Source organism: Carlito syrichta, unplaced genomic scaffold (genome assembly GCF_000164805.1).
Source record: "Carlito syrichta isolate Samal-C Ts95f unplaced genomic scaffold, Tarsius_syrichta-2.0.1 Scaffold302386, whole genome shotgun sequence".
NCBI lineage: Eukaryota > Metazoa > Chordata > Mammalia > Primates > Tarsiidae > Carlito > Carlito syrichta.
The window spans coordinates 132234-156279 of record NW_007246482.1 but is presented as its reverse complement, the minus strand read 5'-3'; the positions used below and the strand labels follow the sequence as shown (position 1 = coordinate 156279).

The 24046-nt window shown below is 40.6% G+C and overlaps 1 protein-coding gene across 2 annotated transcripts in view; it reads right to left on the bottom strand.

The window, feature by feature from the left end:
* Nucleotides 1-24046, bottom strand: part of RPRD1B (regulation of nuclear pre-mRNA domain containing 1B) — a 51497-nt gene that overhangs the window by 13206 nt on the left and 14245 nt on the right. Inside the window, exons 3-7 of one of the 2 annotated variants that reach the window (XM_021711587.1) lie at nt 23398-23496; nt 17300-17316; nt 15469-15572; nt 14528-14648; nt 7658-7833 (exon numbers count right to left, since the gene is read on the bottom strand). In XM_021711587.1, coding sequence (XP_021567262.1) covers nt 7658-7833; nt 14528-14648; nt 15469-15572; nt 17300-17316; nt 23398-23496 — 517 coding nt within the window. Of the gene's footprint in view, nt 1-7657; nt 7834-14527; nt 14655-15468; nt 15582-17299; nt 17317-23362; nt 23497-24046 lie in introns of both variants that reach the window. The other variant, XM_008056517.2, reaches the window with a different exon arrangement.

Here is a 24046-nt window from a genome sequence, read left to right as displayed (position 1 = left end):
CTACAAATACCAAAACAATGCTGTGGCTAAAAGTATGGAACGCTTGCTGGAAGAGTTTTGAAACCATGTCACTTTTTCAACATGATGTCTCAAGTGTTGGCAAATCAAGCTCTAACGTCACCAAGTATGTGAAGTACATTTTAATGTGGCATTTTTCCCCCCAAAGTGACAAGAAATAGCATAGGCTTCACATTGTAATAAAGAAACACACACACCCTCACATACCTGACAGACACAAGCTGCTGTTGTAAATGTGTCCTGAGCCATAAGGGTCAAGAGCAACAAGTTAATGGAAGGAATCCAAGGACCCAATATCTACAGCCTCTAAACTCCAAATCCTCACAGAACCCCACATATCAACTCAAGGAAAGTCCTCACACAGTAAAGGGAAACCAGAAGAAAAAGCTCCTCTATCAAAGCAGGGATGCAAGGGCAGTGACAGCAACGAGCACACCATAGTCTGCCGCTCAAAAAAGGTTCTCACTGCAGGCCTCCATGGCCACCTCGCAGCAGACTGACCTGTGTCAATCACTGTTCTAGCAACCCACGGTGCTGCAGACCTGCTAGCCTAGGGAGGAGAGCTGCATGCCAAGGAATGGTGGCAAGTGTAGATGACTGGGGGCAGATGGGGACAGCTCTGGACAGGTCCTCTCAGCTCCCGGGGGAACACAGAGGATGACCACGGGAGTCAGGAGAACCAGGTACTCACCGACTTCTTCTGTAGCCCTGAACTGCTCATACAAACCCTGAGCTTAGTATTCTCACCTCAAAAGAGGATTAAATCACCTGCTCCCATCTTTCCCTTCCATAATGGACAGAGATACTGGCTTTGATCATCATGGGTACGAGGGACAATTTACTCCCAAGCAGACAAAATGGAGCTCTCTATCGCCCCCTACTGCCAATCTCATTCTTGGAACAAAGCTTCTAACCATCTGCACCCTGCTGGGAGGTGGGGATGCTGCCAACAACAGACGGCCATCAGTTTGGTTTAGTACCCCTCAGTGTAGCCAAAGAATTTCTCAAGTTGTTATAAACACAATGCAAACAGAAATATGAAGGATCACAAGGCAATGATGGATTCTAGACCACTTGCCCCTTCCCAGCTGTGTTGTCTGAAGTGGGAGGCTCTACTCCTGAGTATTTGTTACAGCCGTGGGGGAGATGCCAAGCTGGGGAGAAACAGCAGCAGCTTTCAGTGTACTGAGCCCGTTTCTCTCCTGCTGTTGGAGCAAGAGCACGCGCACAGGTACAGCAAGGAGTGTCCTAACAACTTCAGGGGCAGAGTAAGTTCTTCCACATTTAAAATGCTGTCACACAGCCATTTTTTCTCCCTATACAAGATGTCATTTCTCTCAAACAAGATTCTTGGGAACTGTTTAAATGACTAAACTTTGGCAACTCTTCTTTGTAAGATGTCTTCCGGATGTTGAGGTTGCGGAATCAAAATCTTAAAACTCAAAACAAAAACACAAAGCTGATGAAGTTACCAGATGTCTGCCTTGGATTTTATTCCTGGTCTTTGGAGTTTCTGCACCATTTTAGAAGTCAAGTAAGACTACATGGCCTCTCAGGCTCTATCCAGCTCAACAGCCCTGCTAATCACTTTACCTAGACATCCAGACCTCTGTGTGTCACTGAACATTGTAAAGCTGGCTGTCAAGATTGTGCCCTGGTGACTTGGTTGGGCACATACACAGACACATGCATATCTTCCAGAGCTGGGGATCAATGCTAACTACTGAAAGGTGGTATCAATGAGGTCCCAATACCTATGGCACCTAGACAGGGAGGGCCTTTACAATGTCAAATGCTTCAGTAAGTGCCATTCTAGGATGCTTTTTAAAATTTTGCAGCAAAAGTTAAGACTTAAACAAATGGGAAGACATTATGTTCATGACCTGAAAGACTTTAAGATTGTTAAAACGGCACTACTCCCCAAAGTGATCTACATACTCAATGTAGATCCACATTAAAATTTCAACAGTTTTGTTTTGTAGAAATGGAAAAGCTGATTCTTACAGAAATGCGAGTAGTCCTATATAGTTAAAACAATATCGAAAAAAAAAGAACAAAGTCTGAGGACTTATACTTCCTGATTTTAAAACCTACTACAAAACTACAATGATGGAAACAGTGTGATACTGGCATAGAATAGACATATAGATCAATGGAATAAAACAGAGTCCAGAAATGAACCCATACATCAAGGACCAAATTGATTTTTGACAAGGGTGCTAAGTATTCAATTGGAGGAAAGAATAGTCTCTTCAACAAATGGTACTGGGACAGATGGAAGTTTACCTCACACCACATATAAAAATTAATTAAAAATGGATCGAGGACCTAAATTTAAGAATTAAAACTATCAAACCTCTATAAGAAAATGTAGAAAAAAAACTTCATAATCTGGGATTTGGCAATAGATTCTTAGATGTGACACCAAAAGTATGAGTAACAAAAGAAAGAAATAAACTGGAGCTCACTAAAATTAAAAAACTTCTGTGCTTCAAAGGACACTATTTAGACAGTTAACAGACAACTTACAGAATAGGAGAAAATACCTGCAAATAAGGGTTTGGTATTCAATATATAAAGAACTCTTACAACTCAACAAAAAAGCAAACAGGACGGGAACAGTGGCTCACACCTGTAATCCCAAGCACTCTGGGAGGCCAAGGAAGGAGGATTGCTTGAGCCCAGGAGTTCAAGACCACCCTGGACAACATAATGAGATCTCATCTCTACCAAAAAAAAAAACAAACTAGTCAGGTATGGTGGTGCACATCTGTAGTCCCAGCTACTCAGGAGGCTGAGGTGGAAGGGCTGCCTAAGCACAGGAAGCTGAAGCTGCAGTAAACTGTGATCATACTACTGCATTCCAGCTTGGGCAACAGAGTGAGACCTCGACTCAACAAAAAAAAAGAAAAGAAAAAGAGCAAACAACCCGATCAAAACATGGTCTAAGACTTAAATAGACATTTTTCCACATGGTCAATAAGCATACACAAAGATGCTCAACATTGTTAGTAATTAGAGAAATGCAAATCAAACTCACTATGAGATACCACTTCATACCACTAGGTTGCCTAGAATAAAAAGACAGACAATAACAAATGTGGAGAAACTAGAACCCATGCACGTTGCTGGTGGCAATGTTAAATGGTGTAACTACTGTAGAAAACTGTCTGATGGTTCCTCAAAATGTTAAACATAGAATTGCCAAATGACCAAGAAATTCCACTCCTAGGTTTACATATGCCCAAGAGAAATGAAAAGATGCCCAAACAAAAGCTTGTACAGGTTTACAGCAGCATTATTCATATAGGTGAAAACAACCCAAATGTCCACCAAAAGATTATGTATATATAATGATGTCACATTCATACAACCAGTATTCCACCATTAGCAAATGAAGAATAGATATATGCCACAACATGGATAAACCCTGAAAACATCCTAAGTGAAAGAAGCCAGACATAATTATGTCTTGGAACTTGATAGGTGGTGGTTGCACAACACCATGAATGTACTAAATACCACTAAAATATACTTTGAAATGAATGGTTAATTTTATGTTATATGAATTTCACCTCAACTAAAATAACAAATCTGCAGCTTGGAACCCATTTCCCAGAGCTCTTCCCTGTGTATCATACAATCTCTGTGGGTATACCATGTAGCATGCACACCATACAATGGACTATCTCAGTTCTTGATTGCTGACAGTCAGACAGCATCTTAATGAAAATACCTGATGTTAAGAAGGCAAACTTGCAGGTATCTAGTAAAGATTTTTTTCTTCTTAACACTTTCTCAAATAGGTTTCTCTCTCATACACACATACTCTTCCACATGCCCTGAGCACTTTGATGGAACATACCCAAATCATGCTTTATCCAAACAGACAAGACAGAACTCTGTCACACCCACACAGATTGCATTTTATGAGCTTGAGAGTACCAAAGTCACCTCTGTCAACCACAAACTTTCTCTGCTTTAAGAAGTGAAGTGTGGAAGCTGTTCTGGTATCTTTGGCCTCTACCTGCTTGAATCAACCTTCTTCTATGCCTTCCATGTTCCTTAGCCTCATCTCTGGGCTGCTATTTTTGTTTCCTTCCACATGCCTTTTTTTCCATTTCTAGATTTTCTCAAGTTCTTCACAAAAACAGCTTGCCTGGAGTTTAAGAAAAAGGTGGCGGTAGACCATATCAACCACAACACCCAGAAACAAAAGTGGATGGTAAAAAAAGAGATTAATATCCCAAAACAAAGCATGATCCTACTCAAGGGGAAAAGGAAAGCAGCACAAAGAAGAAGCCCATAGGAGTTTCTAAAGATAGCTACCTTTTAGCATATTCTTTACAACAAATCATTAACTCAGATTTGTTAAGCCAGTTTTAATGCAACCTAAAAAAAAACCCTTTCTCTATAGAAAACAGTTACATTAAGTGATGAATTTCAGTTACAGAACAAATATTTACTGAGGAACAAACATGTTAGTGGCACTGTGAGAGCAGTCAAGGAGAATGCAGTCTAGTAGGCTTCAGAAGACCTGCTGAAGGTATTATGGTATTCGGAACCTGCCCGTGCACTTGTTAATGCTCTTATATTTTTAGTAAACACCTGATCAAATTAATGTTATTAGCATTGTGAGCTTTCTCTTGGTTTATTTCGGTGTAGACATCAGTTAGCAAATTCTCCTTAAGCATAGCATTTCTCACATTCTCTCTTAATTCCTCTTAAAGTGTGGTGGTGCTTCTCCCCCACAAGTGTGAAAGCTCTTTGAGGGAAGAAAGCACATCTCGCTCATCTTTGTACATCTGACTGGCACAGGCTTTGTTGACTCACTGAATGAATACACAGCTCCTGACAGAGCACAGACCCTAATCCCCCCACTGGTGGGCTCCAGAACCTCCTTCCCACACCCTCTATCTTTGTCTTTCTTCATATGCCTATCTGGTCCAGTTTGGCTGCTCCCCATTTATAAACATATTTCTCGTCTTCAATTGCTATTTCCTTTTACAAAAAGGCTTTACTGCCCGGCAGGAAGTCCGGACTTACCTTAAGTCACAATCAGAACTGCCAATTGCCTCCTTTATCTACTTTATATATAATCAGTCTGTTTGGCTTTATATTCACCTGTGCTGTTTATGCCAGAACATAATCTCCTAGAGGGCAGAAACACAATCTCTTTCTGTAAGCCATAACTCCCACTTCCCACATCCTAGGCTCTGAATCTTCACACTCCCTATCCCAAAGTTTAGGAGCTACTGAGAAATCTAACATAAAAATTAAAGCAAAAGAAAAAAGACGCTTGGAAGATATAAACTTAAAAAAGGATATGAACATAAAAGAAGATATAAACTTAAAAAAGAAAATACAAACAAGCCTAAGTATGTTAGAATTTTGGGAAAACAGACTCCCAAGCAAATAATCACATCTCCAAAGAGTTCTGAGAATTCCACGAGTGTATACATTGAAGGCAAAAAAAAAAGGATTAAAAAAATAAAAGACTTCATTAGCATCCTGATTTAGCTGTTTCAAAACAAGAACTGGTTGTGTTCCAAAAATGAATGTTAAAAAGATAGGGATGACAGGTATACCTTATGCACTACCCCTGCAAAGAGACTTTTGGATGATTTGGAGGAATTCATGGTACTGATACATCTTTCAAGTGTCACATATTTATCAAGTTTTATCATCACCATGAAGGTATAATGGAATAAGGTCAGTCTATTATAGAAAGTGAAAGAAAACTATTAGTTCAGAACAGATTGTTCACATTGTTAGCAAGTGTGGTTAAAGAAAGAACTAAAGCCATCTCTCAAATCTTTTGTTGTATCTGGTCGTTTGTTTTTTTGAATGTAGCATATTTAGCTCTACTGTTAGCATACATGATTCTGCTCAAGTGGCTAGGAGACATGGTCTGGTATAAGAACCTGCTAGTTTAGACTCAGTACTTTCTGGCAGCAGAGCCTTCCCGTTCTGCCTCTTCCAACGAGAGCCATTCCACTGAGTGAACTGAACAGAGTGATAAGAACTGGACAGCTACAGAACAGACTCAAATCTCTGCTGTTTCTCTGCCTTAATGACCTCTCATGGCATCCAGCAAACCACTGGTTCTACAGAAAGCAGAAGGATTCCTCCAGAAAAACACATACAGAAAAGTGCCACTGTAGGGAGGGGAAACAACAAAGAGTTAACCAGTTCTTCCAACCTGAACTCCTTCTCAAAGTCTCTGCCCTCTATGGTAGCTTGCCACGTTCCACCCAACAACAGCTGCTCATGATAATCAATGTCTGACAGATCAGAGAAAGCCCTTAATGTGTCGCCAAGGGGCAGTTCAACAGATGGCATGGTGACTTACAACCAGAATCATTAATTACACTCTCTTATTAGTCCCGGGGCACGGTGCTGAAAATGCTTCCTCAGTGAAAGATGAGCATTTCAGATAAATGACCGTCTGGTACTGCCTGTGAAATTCCCTTTAGGATTTCTGGTCAGCGTCGATTTCTAAATCCAAGCCATATTAATTTTACAGCCGTTTCCCATCTTCCACATCAAGCTGGCTAGGAATGTGAAGTTCCCGCTACCACTACCAATCGCAGCTCTCATTGTCACTGCAGGTGAGGATACCGTAAAAATGCTACCACTCATTTCCCCTCTCAAGTCAGGTGACAGTGCTGAAAGGCAAATACAATAATCTCAGCCTCAGAACTAGCTCAACATTCCCTCCCTCTGTGCCAGAGAACGGGTTTCCTGAGTGCAGAGGCAAAGTGGTTCTCCCCCTCCCTTATCAACGCTGAGTGGGATTTAGGAGGTATTTCTTGTCATATAACGTGACCAGCTCTCCAACTCAGAACTCTCCACCCTTCATAAAACCACTGGCTGTAACTCTTTTCCACATGTCTTTTAAACAAAAGAAGAGCAAACACTCCTGAAAAGGAAGACTAGCAGCTTGGGGCAAGAAAAGTTCCCAGACATCCACACTGCTGCCTCTGTTATCCTAAGGGTCTAAGCACTGCGGCTGAACCACCATGTACTTAATTAAGAGGCCAAACAAGTGCATGGAAACGTTTCTGAACTCCCTCCCCAAGTACACTTGGCCTAATGTCCTCAACTCAGGGTAGAAATGAGTTGTTTCTAAACAGTCTGAAGACTGGGCTCTGTAAACACTACTGTGAAATTTTAGGACTGACTATAGACAGAGTTTGGAGGCAGGTGACTTATTGGCCTTTGCATGGATACAAGTCAGAAATAAAACTCCAAACAACTCAAAAGCAATTTTTAAGCATTTCCCAAACACTATCAAATACATGTGTTTTGGTGTTAACTGATCTCTTGTTCTTTTTGTACCTCAATTTATAATTTTTTAAAAACATGAATTCAAACTAAAGCAATATTAAGATCCTAAATGCTGTGATTAGGAGTTCATTGTTTGTTTCCTATAACCCAATTTGTTCTTTCCTGGACATATAAAAACATGGCTTCAATTTTTAACTAGGCTCAAATAATTATAGTATCTAATGGATATTACCATCTCATCAAATTTTCAGAAGCTAGAAATGTTAACTAAAGCATAACAAAAGCTTCCTAATATGGGCTATAGGAAAGGAAACTCAGGCAGTCTGGATCTGCCTTGTAGTGTACTCACTTCTAGCTTTTTCTCCTTTTCTGACAAAACATCTTTCTGATTCTGGGTATATTCCACCAACATCCGAGCCAGCTGGCGACGGTCTTCCAGTTCAGCCGCCAGGCGCCCGTTATATTCTGCTAGTAACAGACATGCTTCATCTACTGTTTTTGAAAGACGTTCAGCTGCCTCTTTGTCTAAGTACAAATGAGACCAAAAAAACAGAGAGAATATACAAATCACATAGGTACAATTGCAAACATTTCTAGGGGAGGATGATGGTTTCCTTCCCAACATACAGAGTCTAAGAATAAGCCAGAACTTATGGACAAACAATGGGTTGGCTGACCAAGAAATCCAAAGGCATTCACACTCTGTCAACAAGACAGGGTATTTCTCAATTACCTGAAGTGAGGCAATTATACAGGGAGGAGAATCTGGCAAAGGCTTTCTAAATGCCTATTCCTGCAAAAGCTCTACAAACAAAACAAGCAGAAAAAGATGTTTAAGGTCATCTGTAAAATAATTTTTCCTTGCCTCTGAGAATTTCAAGTGCTTTTATTTATATTACAATTGGCCCTCCATATCTGTGGGTTTCACATCCATGGATTCAACCAATAGCATATCAAAAACATTCAGACAAAAGAACCTCAAAACCAACAAAAAATAACAATACAACAATGAAAAGTAAGTAAGAAACACAGCATGACAACTATTAACATTTATACAGCATTTACACAGTATTAGGTATTATAAGGAGTCCTGAGATGAACTAAAGTACTTAGGTGGATGGTCATAGATTATATGCAAATACTATATTTTATATAAGGGACTTGAGCATTCTAGGATTTTGGTATCCTCAATGGGTCCTGGAATCAATCTTCCATTGGATACCAAGGGACGACTGTATTTCATTTAGTACTCTTTTTAAATTCCACTGATATAGAAAGTATGCACAAATTTTTGTACTAAAATTAAAAAAAAGTTACATGATAGGTTCAATAAGTTGAGAAGCTGGAACTCAAAGTCAGGTCTATAAAACGGATCTGTGGATCTATAGGACTCTACCTTTAAACTATGTAAGCCTTGAACCTGGATATGAGCCCTCTTACTACATTAAGCAAAATATAAGGTCTTATAAAAATCAGAGACTTTCAATATTTTTGAACATGACCCACGGTAGAAATACACTTAGTAGAAATTTTTAAAAAGTTTCAAAAAATAATACTTATCCTTACTATGTGCACTCTATTCTGTTCTACTCTATTGTTAGAAAAAAATCAGTCATTATCTACCAGACTAATTTCATGTCTAATTAATGAGATGTAACTCATGCTTTGGAAGGAAAACTGTGAAGTAATAACAAAAGGTATTCTGGGAAAGAGGTGGTAAACAAAGATTCAACATTAAGAAATAAGAAGAAACAAAGAAAGGATTTATATTTATAAGAACTGACACAATCAATTATGTGTGGATGGTGGTGACATGTAAATAGGTATATCTCATTTTTAAAAGGCTTTAATAGATCAAAACAGTAGGTCAGTGCTTTGAAACAAAGAGCACCAGAGACCCCAGCAGTTTTACAGGGCAAAGTAAGAGCAAGTCACATAGTGACCAAGGCCTGCTGCCTCCTAAGGATGCAGGCTGTCAGAGGCAAGAGAGCTCACTATTCTGGGTACCCAGGACTTGAGGGTTCCCAATACAGTATCTCCCTGTCTGGCAAACAGCTGTCGGGCTTTTAGATGCCTTCTTAATGTGAATATTGGGAGATGAACTGCTGAGGGATTCCAAATTGGGTCTGATGCCAAAGATTAGGCATCTCTACCCTCCCCGGGGATAGGGAACAAAAGACTGCCCCTGGTGAACAGGAAGGAGTGAACAAAATAGAGCAAAATAAAGAGATGACCCTCTGTCACCAGGAAGAGAGAACGCCAAGATGTGCCCTTCTGGTGTGGTGCTTCAGGCTGGGAATAAACTGTGAGGTGGTCAGATCGGTTTTTAGCTTCGTCACTGCCTACCTGATCTTTTTCTAGTGATTAATTCATGAAGATGCTTGGGTAACTGTGGCAAAAAAATAATGGCAAGGAAAATACTAATTTTTATGATTTAAAATAAACCAATTCTCATCCTTAAAACCTTATAAAAAGGAAATAATTCAGCTGCACAAATAATTACAACCTGGAAAAATAACCTGTAAAGTTTAACAAGTTATACTAAAAATGTAGTCAAAATATAGAAGCAAGGTGCTCACTCCAGGGGACTTACCCATGGCTGTACCTAAGCTCTCTGCTCTCCTTGACAACCGGTCAGCAGAGTGACCGAGAGCTTCTCTTGGCCTGAATGTGAGTATCTCATTCCCCCTTGCTTACTCAAAGACTAAATTTTTGCAACTATCCCCCATATGTCCCCCCCTCAGCTAACTCACTCTTTCTCTCCTGAAGCACACAAACATATGCATTCCGATACACAGCACTCTCCAGCTGCTGACCCATTCCCCTGCACCCCTTAGAGCAAAGCTCTTCAAGAGTTACCCATACTCCCTGTAGCCACCTCCTCTCCTCCAAAGTCCACCCTAATCAGGGTCCTAAACCCACCAATCTTCTCTCAAAGCCTTTAAATTAGCTTAATAATATTAGAGCTCCTATTGTGTCTAAGCTCTGAGACAGCAGGGAACAAAATGGACAACTCTTGGCCCTCGAGTTTACATTCTCAGGTAGGAAGCGAAACAATATTATACTTATTCATGAGGTGAAAAGAAGAGCTATGAAAAACACAAGGCAGAGGAGAAAAAATAAGGCACTGAGTGGAGATCAGAATTTTCAATAAGATGCTCAGGGTAGGCTCATGAGGTAAAGTGTAAACAAAGGCCTGAAAAAGTAAGAGGGCAAGCCATGCAACCATCTGGGGAAGAACACTCCAGGCAGATGCAATGGCAAGTTCACAGGCCCTAAGAGGGGAGAGTACCTGCCTGCAAGGGGCCCAATGGCTCCAGCTGTGAGTGAGGGGAAGCAGTGCAAGTCTGTAGGCAGTGCCAGGCTGTGGAGAGCAGTGCAAGACTCTGGCTTTTCCTCTAGGCCATGGGGGTAGTCTCTAGAGTGTTCTGAGAGGAGGGAAGGTTTATATGACCTGTTCAACAGGATCACTCTGGTTACTCCACTAAGAACAGAATGACGGCTGGGGAAGTGGGACAAGGAAGCAGAGAGACTCGGTGGAAGGCTATTGCAATAAACCAAGTGAAGATGGTGGAGGTTTGTGCCAGGTGGTAGCGGTAGAGGTGGCAGCAAGATATCATACGGGTTTTGGTCTCAATCAACAGGAATACTGAGGGTCATTTCCCGAGATGGGAAAGACCACAAATGAAACAAGTTTTAGAGAAAAGGTCAGAAGTTCAGTTTGGGGCATGTTAAGTTCGAAATGCCTATCAAGATATCCAACTAGTAATACTGAATAAGAGGCTAGATATATAGGTCTCAAGTTCAAGGGGGAAGGGTCAACACCAGTGATGTAAAGTAGGAAATCATTAGCATAAAAGTAAAAGTAATGAAACTGGACAAGACCAAATGTCAACGCAACTAGCCAGAGAAGGAGACTAAGTACTCAACATGAAGAGGTCAAGGAGCAGGGAGGACACCAGCAAGGAGGCTAAAAAGACATGGCCAGAGAGGGGAGAAAAGCTAGAACAATGAGGGGTCCTCACTTCCTACTGCAACAAATCACCACACATTTCGTGGCTTAAAACATCACAAATGCATATTTTATTTACTGGCATGCCACTTTCTCCATCTCCATAGCATATTGCTCCACCCTCTGCTTCCACAGTATCATCTCCTTTTCTGACTCTTACCCTCCTACTTCCCTCCTACAAAGACTCTGTGATTATACTGGCCCCCACCTGAATGATCCAGGATAATCTCCCCATCTCAAGATCTCTAAAGAATAACATCTGCCAAGTCCCTTTGCCATATAAAATAACATACTCACAGGTTTCTAGGGATTAAGGGCTGGGCATTCTGTAGGGGGGGGCATTACTCCATCTACCACACCAAGTGAAGAAAGTACTTTCAGGAAGAGGAAATAATCAACTGGGCCAAATGCTACTACAGTCAAGTTAAGATGAGGGCAGAGACTTCAACAGTGAATTTAGCAACAAGGAAGTCATCAGCAACTTTGACAGCAGATTCGGTGAAGAAGAACCAAGAAAGAATGGGAGGATGGGAAGTGGAAGCAATCCATTCAGGCAGTTTTGCTAAAAAAGAATACACAAATAGCCAGGCTCGGTGGCTCAGCCTGTAATCCCACGCCTTTGGGAGGCTGAGGTGAGTGGATTGCCTGAGCCTGCGGGTTCGAGACCCGCCTGGGCAGCGAGACCTCATCTCTACAAAAAATAAAAAAATCAGCCGGGCGTGGTAGCGCGCGCCTGTAATTCCAGCTACTTGGAAAGCTGAGGCGGAAGGATCGCCGGAGCCCAGCAGGTCGAGGCTACAGTGGCCAGCAGCGGCCACTGCACTCCAGTCTGGGTGACAGAGTGAAACTCCAACTCAAAAAAAAAAAAAAAAGAATACACAAATGAGGCAGTAGTTAGAGCCAAGAAAATTTTTTTCTTATATAAGAAAAAGGCACACATGTTTTAATACTATTTAGAATGATCCAGTAGAGAGAAAAAAACTGGAAGATGCAGGAGAAAAGGGTAGCACTGCTGGAGCAACATCCTTGAGTAGTTGAGAAGCAGCAGGTCTAACACACAGGGAGAGGGGCAGGGCTAGAAAACGGTACGTCCGCCCAGAGAAGTAGGAGAGAAAATCAACTAAGGTGTGTCCCTTGTTTCTCCCAGCCTCATTCAGCTGCACATGTACAGGAAAGGATCAGAAGAAAGTTGAATTTAAGAATGGGGAATGCCAGGGGATGGGGAAAGGGAAGATGATGAGTTATTGTTGAATGAAAAGAATTCTGGAAACTGGCTGTACAACAATGTGAATGGACTTAACATGACTGAACTATACACTTCCAGGTAATGTGTATTTTACCACAATTAAAAATCAAAATAAAATAATTATTTTAAAAAGAAGCTATGAGACTTTTAGGTCAGTGAAAACAGAGAAATGGAATCAAAAACACTGCTGCCTTTATATTAATTTGCTTCCAATTTCTGTTTATTTTGATAGTAAGAATAAATGAGGTGTTCCTTATAAGAATTATTATTATGATAGAATAATAATTTTTTAAAATTAGATTTGGCCAGGCGGGGTGGCTCAGTCTGTAATCCCAGTACTTTGGAAGGCTGAGGCGAAAGGACAGACTGAGCCCGGGGGTTTGAGACCAACCTGGGCAACTTGGTGAGACCTTGTCTCTACAATAAATCACAAAAACTAGCAGGGCGTGGTGGCGTGCATCTACAGTTCCAGCTGCTTGGAAGGCTGAGGTGAAAGGATCGCTTGAGCCCAGCAGGTCAAGGTTGCAGTGGCTGTGATTGTGCCACTGCACTCCAGCCTGAGCAACAAAGAGTGAGACTCCAACTCAAAAAAAAATTAGATTTAACCAGTTTAGGGACTTTGCCAGGAGATTACACTGAAGAGGAAAAGAGAAGAAAAGGGGTTGAAGGTGTGTGAGGGTCTGAGTAAAGACAAAAACGAGGGCTTGAGGGCTAGGAAGAGGCAGGACCAAGGGGCTGCAGGTCCCAGGTGGGGTGAATGGCTGGGCAGCTGGGCAGGAACTGAGATGCCTCTGTGATTCATAAGGCCTCCGTGCTGCGTCCTCCAAGCCAGTAGAGCCCTGCCTAAGGTCTGTTCCCTCTGCTTGGTGGCACTGCCTTCCTTCAGATATCTTCATAGCCTGCTTCCTAATTTTTTTTAGGTCCCTGCTCAAAATTCATCTCATCAGAAAGGCCTTCCCTGAGCACCTTTGAAACAGTGTCTCCCACAATTATTCTCCTCTCCCACACTCCTGTTTTATTTTTCTTCTTGATACTTTACCCCTGAGGCACATGGGTGGGACACTAAGAGCATCTGTTACAGAGTGGGCCCCAAATATTTGATTAGGAAACATTTCATGAGTGACGCTGACTTCCTTTAGATGGTTAGGGAGGAAGTTAGAGAGGCAGCCAAGCCAAGGGACTGGAAGGGGGATATGGTGGCCTTTGGAAGACAGTGGAAAGAGAAGTCTGAACTTTGTTAGTGGGAAGAAGCCTAGGTTCAAATCCCAAGATCTGCTACTTGTGTGACCTTGGGCAAGACACCTAAGCTCTCAAAGTCAAAATTCTTACTAGGCAATATGGGGACATATACCCGCCCATTTCCAGAGAATATCAAAAAGAGAAGTACCTAGCACAAAGCACACTCTATAACAATTAGTTCATGCTTCACTAATTCCTTTCGATTTCCTTTGCAGAAAGTGGCAAAAATGTCAACAGCTCCTCCCTATTTAATTGGTGGGTCATTAGGGCAAAATGACATGACTAACAATGCATACCCGGGCTTCTTGGCACTGAGACACTATTGTCTACAGGGTTTGTAATGAGCAGTGTCTAAGTCACAGAGCCCTGAATCCTAATTAGTTTTCTTTTAGTAAGAGGGTCATGAGTTTTCCAGATAGGATAAAACCTACTCCCCTTCCTCTCACCCTACAGGCACATCATCTGTGCTGCATTTTTAACAGGCCCTATTTAACAGGTTGCAGCACACCAGCAGTTCGGCAACAAATTCTGGAATCACTATTTAACCTTTGGGTGTTCCAAAGTTTCTTTGTCTAGCATGTGAGTTATATCTGAAAAATTCCAAGATGGCACAGCACCCACTACAATGTAGAGTCTATGCCTACAGACTTAAGCATGTCTTAGGGTTGGCTGCACTACAGGTAGGTCCCTTTCCTTATCTTCCACTCACTCAGCCTTCTCACCTGTTATTTTTTCCAAGAGAGAAACGTCTTGCACTTCCTGGGGCAGAGAGGCAATTTTCTGTCGGACAGTAGCATCCCCTGATGCAGCATTTTCCAGATCCTGTAAAGCTTTGATTAGTTCCTCAGTCTGTAAGATGAAAACACAAACACTATCCATTAAGACATATGAGGAAGCAAGAATGTTAGCCAGAGTTAAATGAGATGGAGGCAAATCCTAAAAGCAGCCATTCTTGATATTTTTCAAAAAATGTTCTTAGTCCCAGTCATGGATTCTAAGAAAATGTACAACATCAATTTTTCTAAGTCCCTGGCAGGACATGAATAAAGTTCTGCATAATTATTTTTTAAAAATTCTAAAAGAGTATGTTTTTAGTAACTTAAGAAAATGAAGTCTGGTTATTTCCAAAGGTATATATACCAGATGTTTAATAACTGTATGCTGACTGATTAAATGAAATGTATACAACCTACTCTGATTCTTTCTTGGGTTTACTGTCACTCCCAAAATTAAATGTATCAAATTCATTAATTATAAACAAAGGGGAGAAAAAACAAGAAAAGTAAACCAAGAATACATATTTTATAAAACAACCATGCTATTGGAGACAGGCCACGGCAGAAGACTTTTTAACATCTTCCTAACATATCTTCCTTTTCACAAAAATCCATTTTTTAAAGAATATTTTCAATTTCTAGGTGTGAAAAAAAAAGGTACAAGTTTTTACAAAGCATAAACCCATCCCAGAGTCATGGCACGCAACGACAAAGTGAAGCCCACCGTTCAGCAAGCTTCACTGGGTAAGATCATGCACAGCGAACCCAGAGTCACCCTATGGTGAGTCCACACTGCTACTGGTTACCAGCGCCACCTTGTGGCTACGGTCTTCAACTAGAGGTCACTTCACGCCTTTCTGCCCTACTCTTTGGGGGTCAAGACATACCAAGAGAGGTCCTGCAGAAGGATCTTGAGGAGAGTAGCTTCCAGGGTAGTCGTCATCCTCCTCCTCTTGTATCTGCTGAAAAGTTCGCTTCAGAGATTTCTTCTCTTCTGTTGCTAGACGAAAGAAAAAACCAGATAAATCTGAGTCATATCCTGCATCAACAAGAGTCAAATGCTGTGTACAATGAGCCACATGTAAAAGCAAGGCAGAAGGGGTATTCATTTTCAGAATTGCTTAGCATTATCCCTTACTCCAGTTATTTTAAACTGGTTGTAGTTCCCTACACTACCGAAAAGAGTCCAAATTGTCTTGTTCTGCCATCTCAGATAGACTCTCTGGAAAAATACTACAGAAAATAAGTCTCTAAAATGAAACTTACCAAACAACTATCACCCTGAAGAAACTCATGAGACAACACAATGAAGCAAGCCCATGTGACCGAGGGCTTAGAGAGAACATGCTGCATTTAAAATGAGATACATTATGCTTTCCAGGGCTCACCTCAGAAAATAAATAGGAAAGAAAAAATCATCAATACAATTGTGTCAAAAATTCTAAACACAAATACCCTTTAAACCTTTCCTTTAAACACACAACAAACCTAATTTTACCTTAAAATAAAAAATAATCATTAATGAGAAACATGCTTGACGTTACTGGGAGAAATTACTTAAGTTACCGTCTTAAAATTAACCACTTTTGAAGCTGACAGTTTATATTATTTATTATTTGCACTGTATTTTTACACTGTTATGATAAATGTATTAATCCCAAAATCATTCTTTTTGCATCAAATTGGACAATACAAAATAAATACCAAACAACTGTGGGAAATAAATCTAAATGATTAATTCTGGTTTAGAAGGTAAAGAAATGTTGGACACTTAACCTGTGCCAGGCATTGTAATCATTTCTTTACATTTTAATCCTTCCAACAATTCTAAGATGTAGTAAGCAAATACAGGTGAGCAAATGGAGACCCATGGAGGTTAACACACTTAAGGTCTGATCTCAAAACCTGTGCTCTTCCCACTGCACTAAAATTTCTTAGCACCACACAAGTACTCTCTCATCTAGCACAAAAGGGAACACCAGGCACCTGTCTTGGAACTTTGTGAGTGAACAGAATAACTCAGAAAGGGTACACATGTTTTTTGCTTAAACATTTTTTTCTGGAAACAGGCATGCAGTGCCTGTTCTCTACGTTACACACAAACTGACCAGACTATGTTTAAAGTGAAAGCCAACTCAATATCACATGTTTTTCTTAACATTTTTGTCTATCCTGAAAGAAAGAAAGAAAGAAAGAAAGAAAGAAAGAAAGAAAGAAAGAAAGAAAGAAAGAAAGAAAGAAAGAAAGAGCAACATTTGCAATACAGACAGGCATTAAATTATACCTCATTCTGCACATTCTACTATGCACAGATTTGTTACAACAGCATAGCTTAGTTAACTGACACTGGTCCCCCAACAACACAGGTTCAAATTTCAGTTACTATGGCATATTAACTCCAAGTAATTGTATAAAGCACAAATCTTGTTACTAACTTCATCCTCCTAATCATCATCAGTGACCAGTCACATCACTTCAAGTCTGTCAGTAATTGGTCACTGCACATCAGATATTCAGTTCACACAAAAACAGGAGTGTTTAGCTGTGCTGCCTCTTTGTCTTCCAGTGATACAATCAAATTCTCAAAACAGAGTATTAGTCACAAAGATAAAAGTGCAGCAAAGAAACTAAAGCTAAAGCTTATGCTGGAACTGAATGAAATCTGAAGGGCACCTGAATGCAGTTACAGAGAAGAGCTGGTTGGGGGAATGCTGTCACTGTCACCATTCAAGGAACTCTGGACCCACAGCCAGAGGAACTCAGTGAAGGCTAATTTTTAGTAACACAAATAAAGAAAGTGACGGTAATGAGAAGATGACAATGTCCTGGAGGAGAGACGCTGACAAAAAGCTGCACACAAAAGGAACTCTCAGAGACATTTTACAACACTGAAAGTACACAGGATAAAATGTTGGAAGCTGAAGCAGACTTAGAAAGAAGTACAGTATAACAATTTGGCAAGGCACAGAAAAGATGTTTGCTCTGTATATAAATTACACCAGAAGAAGGCATTGTTCAAACTACTCTTCATAAGTTTGTTACAAAAAAAATACAATTCAATTCTCAATGCTTCCAATTTTTTAAGTTACAGCATACTGAACAACTATTAGTTTTACTGTCATTTTGCTTCCCTATAAATTTGTAATCAATAGTGAGTTTTTCAATATTTGACAAAAAACATTTTAAAGTCACAGAACAATCATAATTTTCCCCACTGGATTAAGATTGCTTTGCATGGGTTCAGCTTGCAGTCATGGCTAGTCTGCAATACCATGCAGAGCAAGGACTGCTGTTATTTTTTAAATGGGAAATCTACTAGGATATTAACTTACCTATTAAACACCTAGCAGTACTTTGCACACAGCAGCTGCCTAATTAACACGTTACATGACCCACACAGACATTCAATCACAACAGCATCAAAGCGGCCAGGGAGTGGCCATTAGAATGTAAGCACATAGCCGGGCTCAGTGGCTCAGCCTGTAATCCCGTGCCTTTGGGAGGCTGAGGTGAGTGGATTGCTTGAGCCCGTGGGTTCGAGACCCTCCTGGGCAGCGAGACCTCATCTCTACAGTAAATCAAAAAATCAACCGGGCGTGGTAGCGCGCCTGTAATTCCAGCTACTTGGAAGGCTGAGGCGGAAGGATCACCGGAGCCCAGCAGGTCGAGGCTGCAGTGGCCAGGCACGGCCACTGCATTCCAGTCTGGGTGACAGAGTGAGACTCCAACTCAAAAAATAAAAAATTTTAAAATTTTAAAAAATTTTAAAAAAAAGAATGTAAGCACAAGATTAAAAAAAAAAATCACATTGTTTTGTTTGCTTCCCAGCTAGAAGAATGCTCAATAAATGTTAAATACCTCAAAGGAGTTACTGAAATCCTTCAGTTTTCAAATTCTCATACAGAAATTATTATATATAAAAACCAAACTCACCACCTCAGGACACTTAGAATTACTGAATTTTGGCACTGGAAGACCATAGACTGGCATCTGCCTTTGCTTCCCCCAACTTACTTTCATGAAAATATCTAAGTCCACAGGCTATGCTTTAACCAGAGTCAGAAAGTGCTTGTTAGTCTAAATCTGGATCCCACAAATCAAAGCCTCCTAATCTGGAGTTCTTTTTACGACTTCATGCTGCCACTAACTCACAGCCTTACAAGACAACTCAAACTGATACAAAATCCTTTTAGGGTCATTTTTGTCATTTGCCATCCTACTGGAAGAGGGTATAATGGGAGGTGTTAGTTATTATCATCCCACTTTTCCAGTTTTTGAGTTCCACTTGGAGGACCTACTGTTGCTGCAAAACCTAAGATTTCTGGAAATGAATTATCCATCATTTCCCCCATAGGGCTTCTCATTCTCTGAGCTACCTATTTCCATTACAAACACTTCCATTGGCCCTCGTTCCCAAGCACAAGGTCTGGAAACAACCAGAATTACCCCAAAGTCCCAATCTCCAGCAGAATCCTCACCTCTCTGGGATGCCTTACCTCCTCTCTCCTTCTTCCCATACACAGCCTTTTATGACCAAGCTGCCCCTCATCACATCTGGTCAGACCACTGTCCCAACTGCTCTCCTGGCCTCTAGATGCTCCTTTTCTCCTGACTATGCAGCTGTCCCTTGGAATCCACAGGGCATTGGTCCCAGGACACTCGCCACGAATAACAAAATTTGAGGATGTTCAAGTCCCTGATAATATTCACATATAACCCATGCATACCATTCTATATACTCTAAATCATCTCTGGATTACTATAATACCTAATACAATGTAAATGGTTGTTATGCTGTATTTTTTTTTTACATTACTTGTATTATTTTTATTGTTGCATTTTTTTTCTGGGTCTTTTGTGGTTGGTTGAGTCTGTAGCTGTGGATCTGGTGAAGACAGAGAGCTGGCTGTATTTTGCTATTAAATCAATCTTCTTAAAGCTAAGCACTCACTTCATCATGTCTGCGAAACGTTCAGTGGCCTCTACTGATTTTGCAGTTTCCCCCTAAGTTCAGAGACTGTTGGTGACCATGGAAGTATTATCTTGAGCACTCCCTCTAACTCTCACAGCATGTGAACCTGCTATCTGTATGGCTGATGGCAAGACTTTCTCTCCCATAGGAACATTTCATGTCTCTTTCCTCTAAATCTCTACAGCCCCTAAAGAAGGAGTTAACAGACTGGAGTTTGAAACCTCTTGAAGGCAGAGAGGTCAGAGTTGGGAAAAAAACTAGGAAATCTGTCAGTCAGTCCCATTTCTGCTTCTGAATTCAAGATAAGCCTTCTAGTACCAGTTCAGCATCTGACCATGGTATGTATTTACACTCCCTTTTTTACTTACTCATTCACTGTTTGCAAGCAGGACAAACACTGTGAGGGTGGGCCCATGTCTTGTCCTCATATTGGACACCTTCTATTCTATTTCTAACTTTTTCCAGTGTCTCCAGGGGGCCTTGCTCTTGGCTAACCTTCAAGTAATCCTCATTACTAAGGGCTTATGATTTGCCTCTTACAGACATGACTGTGGTAGAATTTCAGACACTGTGGCAAACTGTGAAACTAATCTTAACATAAAAAGCTGGCCTGCAGACTCACAAATCACACTGTAATATGCAGCCATCTACCTGTAACACTGGATCTTCTAAAGAATCCATTTGAAATTTTCTGAAATTAAAAAAAAGGAACACCCCCAGCTTTATAACCTGTTTAATGAGAAAAGAATCAGGAAGCACTATTTGCAACAGCTCCCTCATTCTTTGCTCCCTCTCTGCAAAATAAAGAAAACAATTTTAAAGCACATTAAATTCTAATTCTGGGGAAAAAACAAACCTGCAACAAATATAAGTTTAACACTTAAAGCACACTTCTAGAAGCATCTATCCGTATTATCTCACTGGACCATGTGACCAAGTCCAGGCATGCACACGGGGAAGCCGGGTCTAGAGCTAATGCTCTTCACAACCGTGCTCTCTGGGCTTGCGCAGAATCTGGAGGCCTGAGAAAACTAAAGCTGCCTCCTCCTTTTGCTTCCAGTTCATATAGGAAACTCAGCACATAAGACACCAATGTTCTAAGAACTAAGAGGGGCAAATCAAAATCACATCTTTGCCCCACTGACACATCTTACCTGCATTATCTCAAGAAAGCCTCACAACTTTGGGGGGTATTGCCATTAAAATTACACAGTGAGGTCCTGAGTGAGGTTCGAGAAATCAAATGCTGTGGCCAAAGTCACACAGCTTTAGAAGCAGCACAGCTGAGAGTCATACTTCAGAAGTCTGAATACCTAAATTATACTGCGGTCCAGGAAAAGTCAGGTAACCTGCTCACAAACATCATTAAAATCTACTGAATCCATGTACTTTCAGGAAAAAGTATGGTGTGAAGAATATCGGCTTTAAATTCACATAGACCTGAGAATTCTCCACTTATTTCCTTGGACAAAATTGCTATACCTTTTTGAGCCTTAGTATCCTCATCTAAAATATGAAAATAATACCAAAATTCAGAGAGTAGTTCTAAGGATCTAAAACAATGAAAATGAAAAGCAGGTAGCAGAGAGGCTGGTACACAGCAGGTGCTCAAAAAACGTTAGTCCCCTTGTACCTACCCTCCCTTTAAACACCTCTGTAACTGTATGGCAGAGTCATGTGTGGCTCAAGTAAATAAAGTCCCACTTAGTCAAGCAACAGCTTGAGCATTCCAAAGAATCAAGAGATAACTGTATTTTTTCCTTTTCTTGTTTTTTTTTATTTTTAATTGGCACATAATACTTGTACATATTTATAGGATACAGTATGCTTTGAGAAACAACTTTAGAACACCTAGGTCTTGCACTTGAGGAGACAGGTACAGAAACTTAAGAAATCTCCAGTTCTAAAACAGAATTCCCAAGTTTATGCATTCTCCAATGTTCTAAGAACTGTCATTCCAGAGAATTCACCAATTGAAAGGATTGTAGTAAAATATTCTGGTAAGTCAGGTCCAAAGAAGACAGTGTGAAGACAGAGTGAGTTAGCTGACACTAACACACACGCTGAAACCTTTTGATGTATGTTTTCATCTTTACAGAATAGAGAAAGAGAAATTATCTTCAGATCAGCATTATCCTCCACATGGAGGAATACTGGCTCTGTTACTGTTAATGTCTGTCTAGACTCTCAAACAAACAAAAAATCAGAAACCCAATGAAGCTATTTCCAATACTACCACTGCCACAAATTCCCCAAGTGCAGAACTACTTCTCACCTCCTCTCACTCTTTCCTAGAGCACTTAGCATAGCTACTTCCTCAAAGCATGTGTCCAGCAATGTCTGCTAAACTGAAATTCAACGTTAGCTTCAATCATCCTCTTCCAGAGCTCTTCTACTTGACCAAAGATGTTTTAAAAAATCAGATCTGAGTCCAGGAGGTTAAGTCTACTGTGAGCTGTAATTGTCGTGATTGTGCCACTGCACTCCAGCCTGGGAGACAGAGTGAGACCACTAACGCAAAAATAAAAAGAAAAAAGAAAAAAATCAGAACTGTTTGATGCAGTAAAGAATGCTGAATAATTCCCCAAAGCTGTAAAAACACCCCACAAAGGACACAATACAAACACTACCAGAATCCAAAGTAGGATTTTCAGAAGCTACCAACAGTGACCCTAAAATTATATTTTATCAACTCCTAGTAAAACAATGACCTACAGTCTGAAAGCAGTTATCTCATTCATAGTCTCTAATTTTGTGGTTTTACAGTAAAGTTACCCCGCTGTAAAATGCATATAATTTTAGACCTGGAAGAGATCGGGTAGGGTACATAATAAGGGGCGTGATCCTGTCACGCATGCTACTCATGGCCAAGTTCTACAGCAGATGCATGTACAAATTACTAGACAACAAGGAAGGAAAGACTACGTGCACCCATACAAGCAAAGGAAGACGTCGGAATGAGAGCCGTAGTCTTGAAAGGGGCAGGACATCGCGGGCACAGGTAAGAGCAGATGCAAAAGAAGGGCAACAACAGAGCATGGGTGGGGCGCGCGGGGGCGGGGGGCGTCGGCAATTCAGTGTGGCCAAAGAGCATGGATACGTAAGGCAGAAGAATCTGGAAGACAAGGATAGTAGGACAGTTCAGATTATAAAGGGTCTTCAATTCTATCAGTGCTTGGACTTGATCCTCCAAGCAAGGAGTACGTATGTAGGGGCAGGTCAGATCTGTAGCTAAGAAACAGGTCATGCCACTGGAATTAAAAACCACATACACACACACACACACACACACACACACCACACACACACTCCTCAAAGATATCCTGGGTTCAGTAAAGACCAAAGTCAACTTTAGACTGTGTGCTGAATACCATAAGGGTATGTCTCAAAGCCACATCTATATATAATGAACCAAGTTCTTGAAAGGCTAAAAACTTAGCCAAAATCCTACAGTAGTTAATGGCAGGGCAAGGCCAAAAATCCTAGTCCAAAGTACTTCCTAGTTCACCAGAACTCTTAACAACTTTGCCATTCTTTTCCTCATGCAAGGAAAATCTCTGAAAGAAAGAAGAGAGCCAAGGAGAACAGGGAGCAAAAAGTTAGGGTGTGAGAGAATAAACAGCATGAAGACTAGAACCAGGCTTACACACCGCGAACACTATGTAAATTCTCACCATCATTTATGATCATCTCTCTCTGAAGAATCATAAAATCGCTGGTGGTTCACAGCAACCCCCACTGCAGCTTTTCATATCTGATTCGAAAGTAGGCAAAGACCAAGAGCTGTAAACATGTGGTGATGTTTCTACCTTTGGGGGGAGGGCTCTTGGAGTCCTCCATAGACAGCTTCAGCTGCTGTATGAACTCGCCGCCATACACACTTCTTTCTTGCCAGATGTTCAGCAATCTTTCTAAAGGTTTTTTACAGCCTTCATCTGCCTCTCTGCCCAGAAAAGATGAAAAGATATATATAAGCTTAAGATTTTTTTGTTTTTAATTAGGACAGTTCTACTTAAAAAAAAAAAAAAAAAAATCAACTGACTGATTTACATATTTCAAAACAGAAGGAAGAGTATGGTACATATTGCGATACTTGAATATCCAAAACTTGACCAGAAACTACATTCTTCCCTTTGCTGGGTAGGGAAAAAGGCATCATATCATAGAAGTAATCTATCTTTTTTTTCCACTTTGAAAGAGGGGGCAAACAGGGCAAAAAGCCAATGGCTGATTTTTACAGAGAATTATAAAAGTATCCATCATATCAATTGTGACAGCTTGCTTCTTAAGAAGACATTAATTGAAATGCCAAACATTTTGCTGATAATTAAATGGACCAAAATTCTTAATAACTGAAAAATGATTTAAAACACATGTAAAATGGGAACATTAAAAACCTTTAAAACAAATTCAGTACACATCAATGCTAACACACCAACACATTTACATGTATAAATACAATCATACACACATATACGCCAAGACTGACCTCA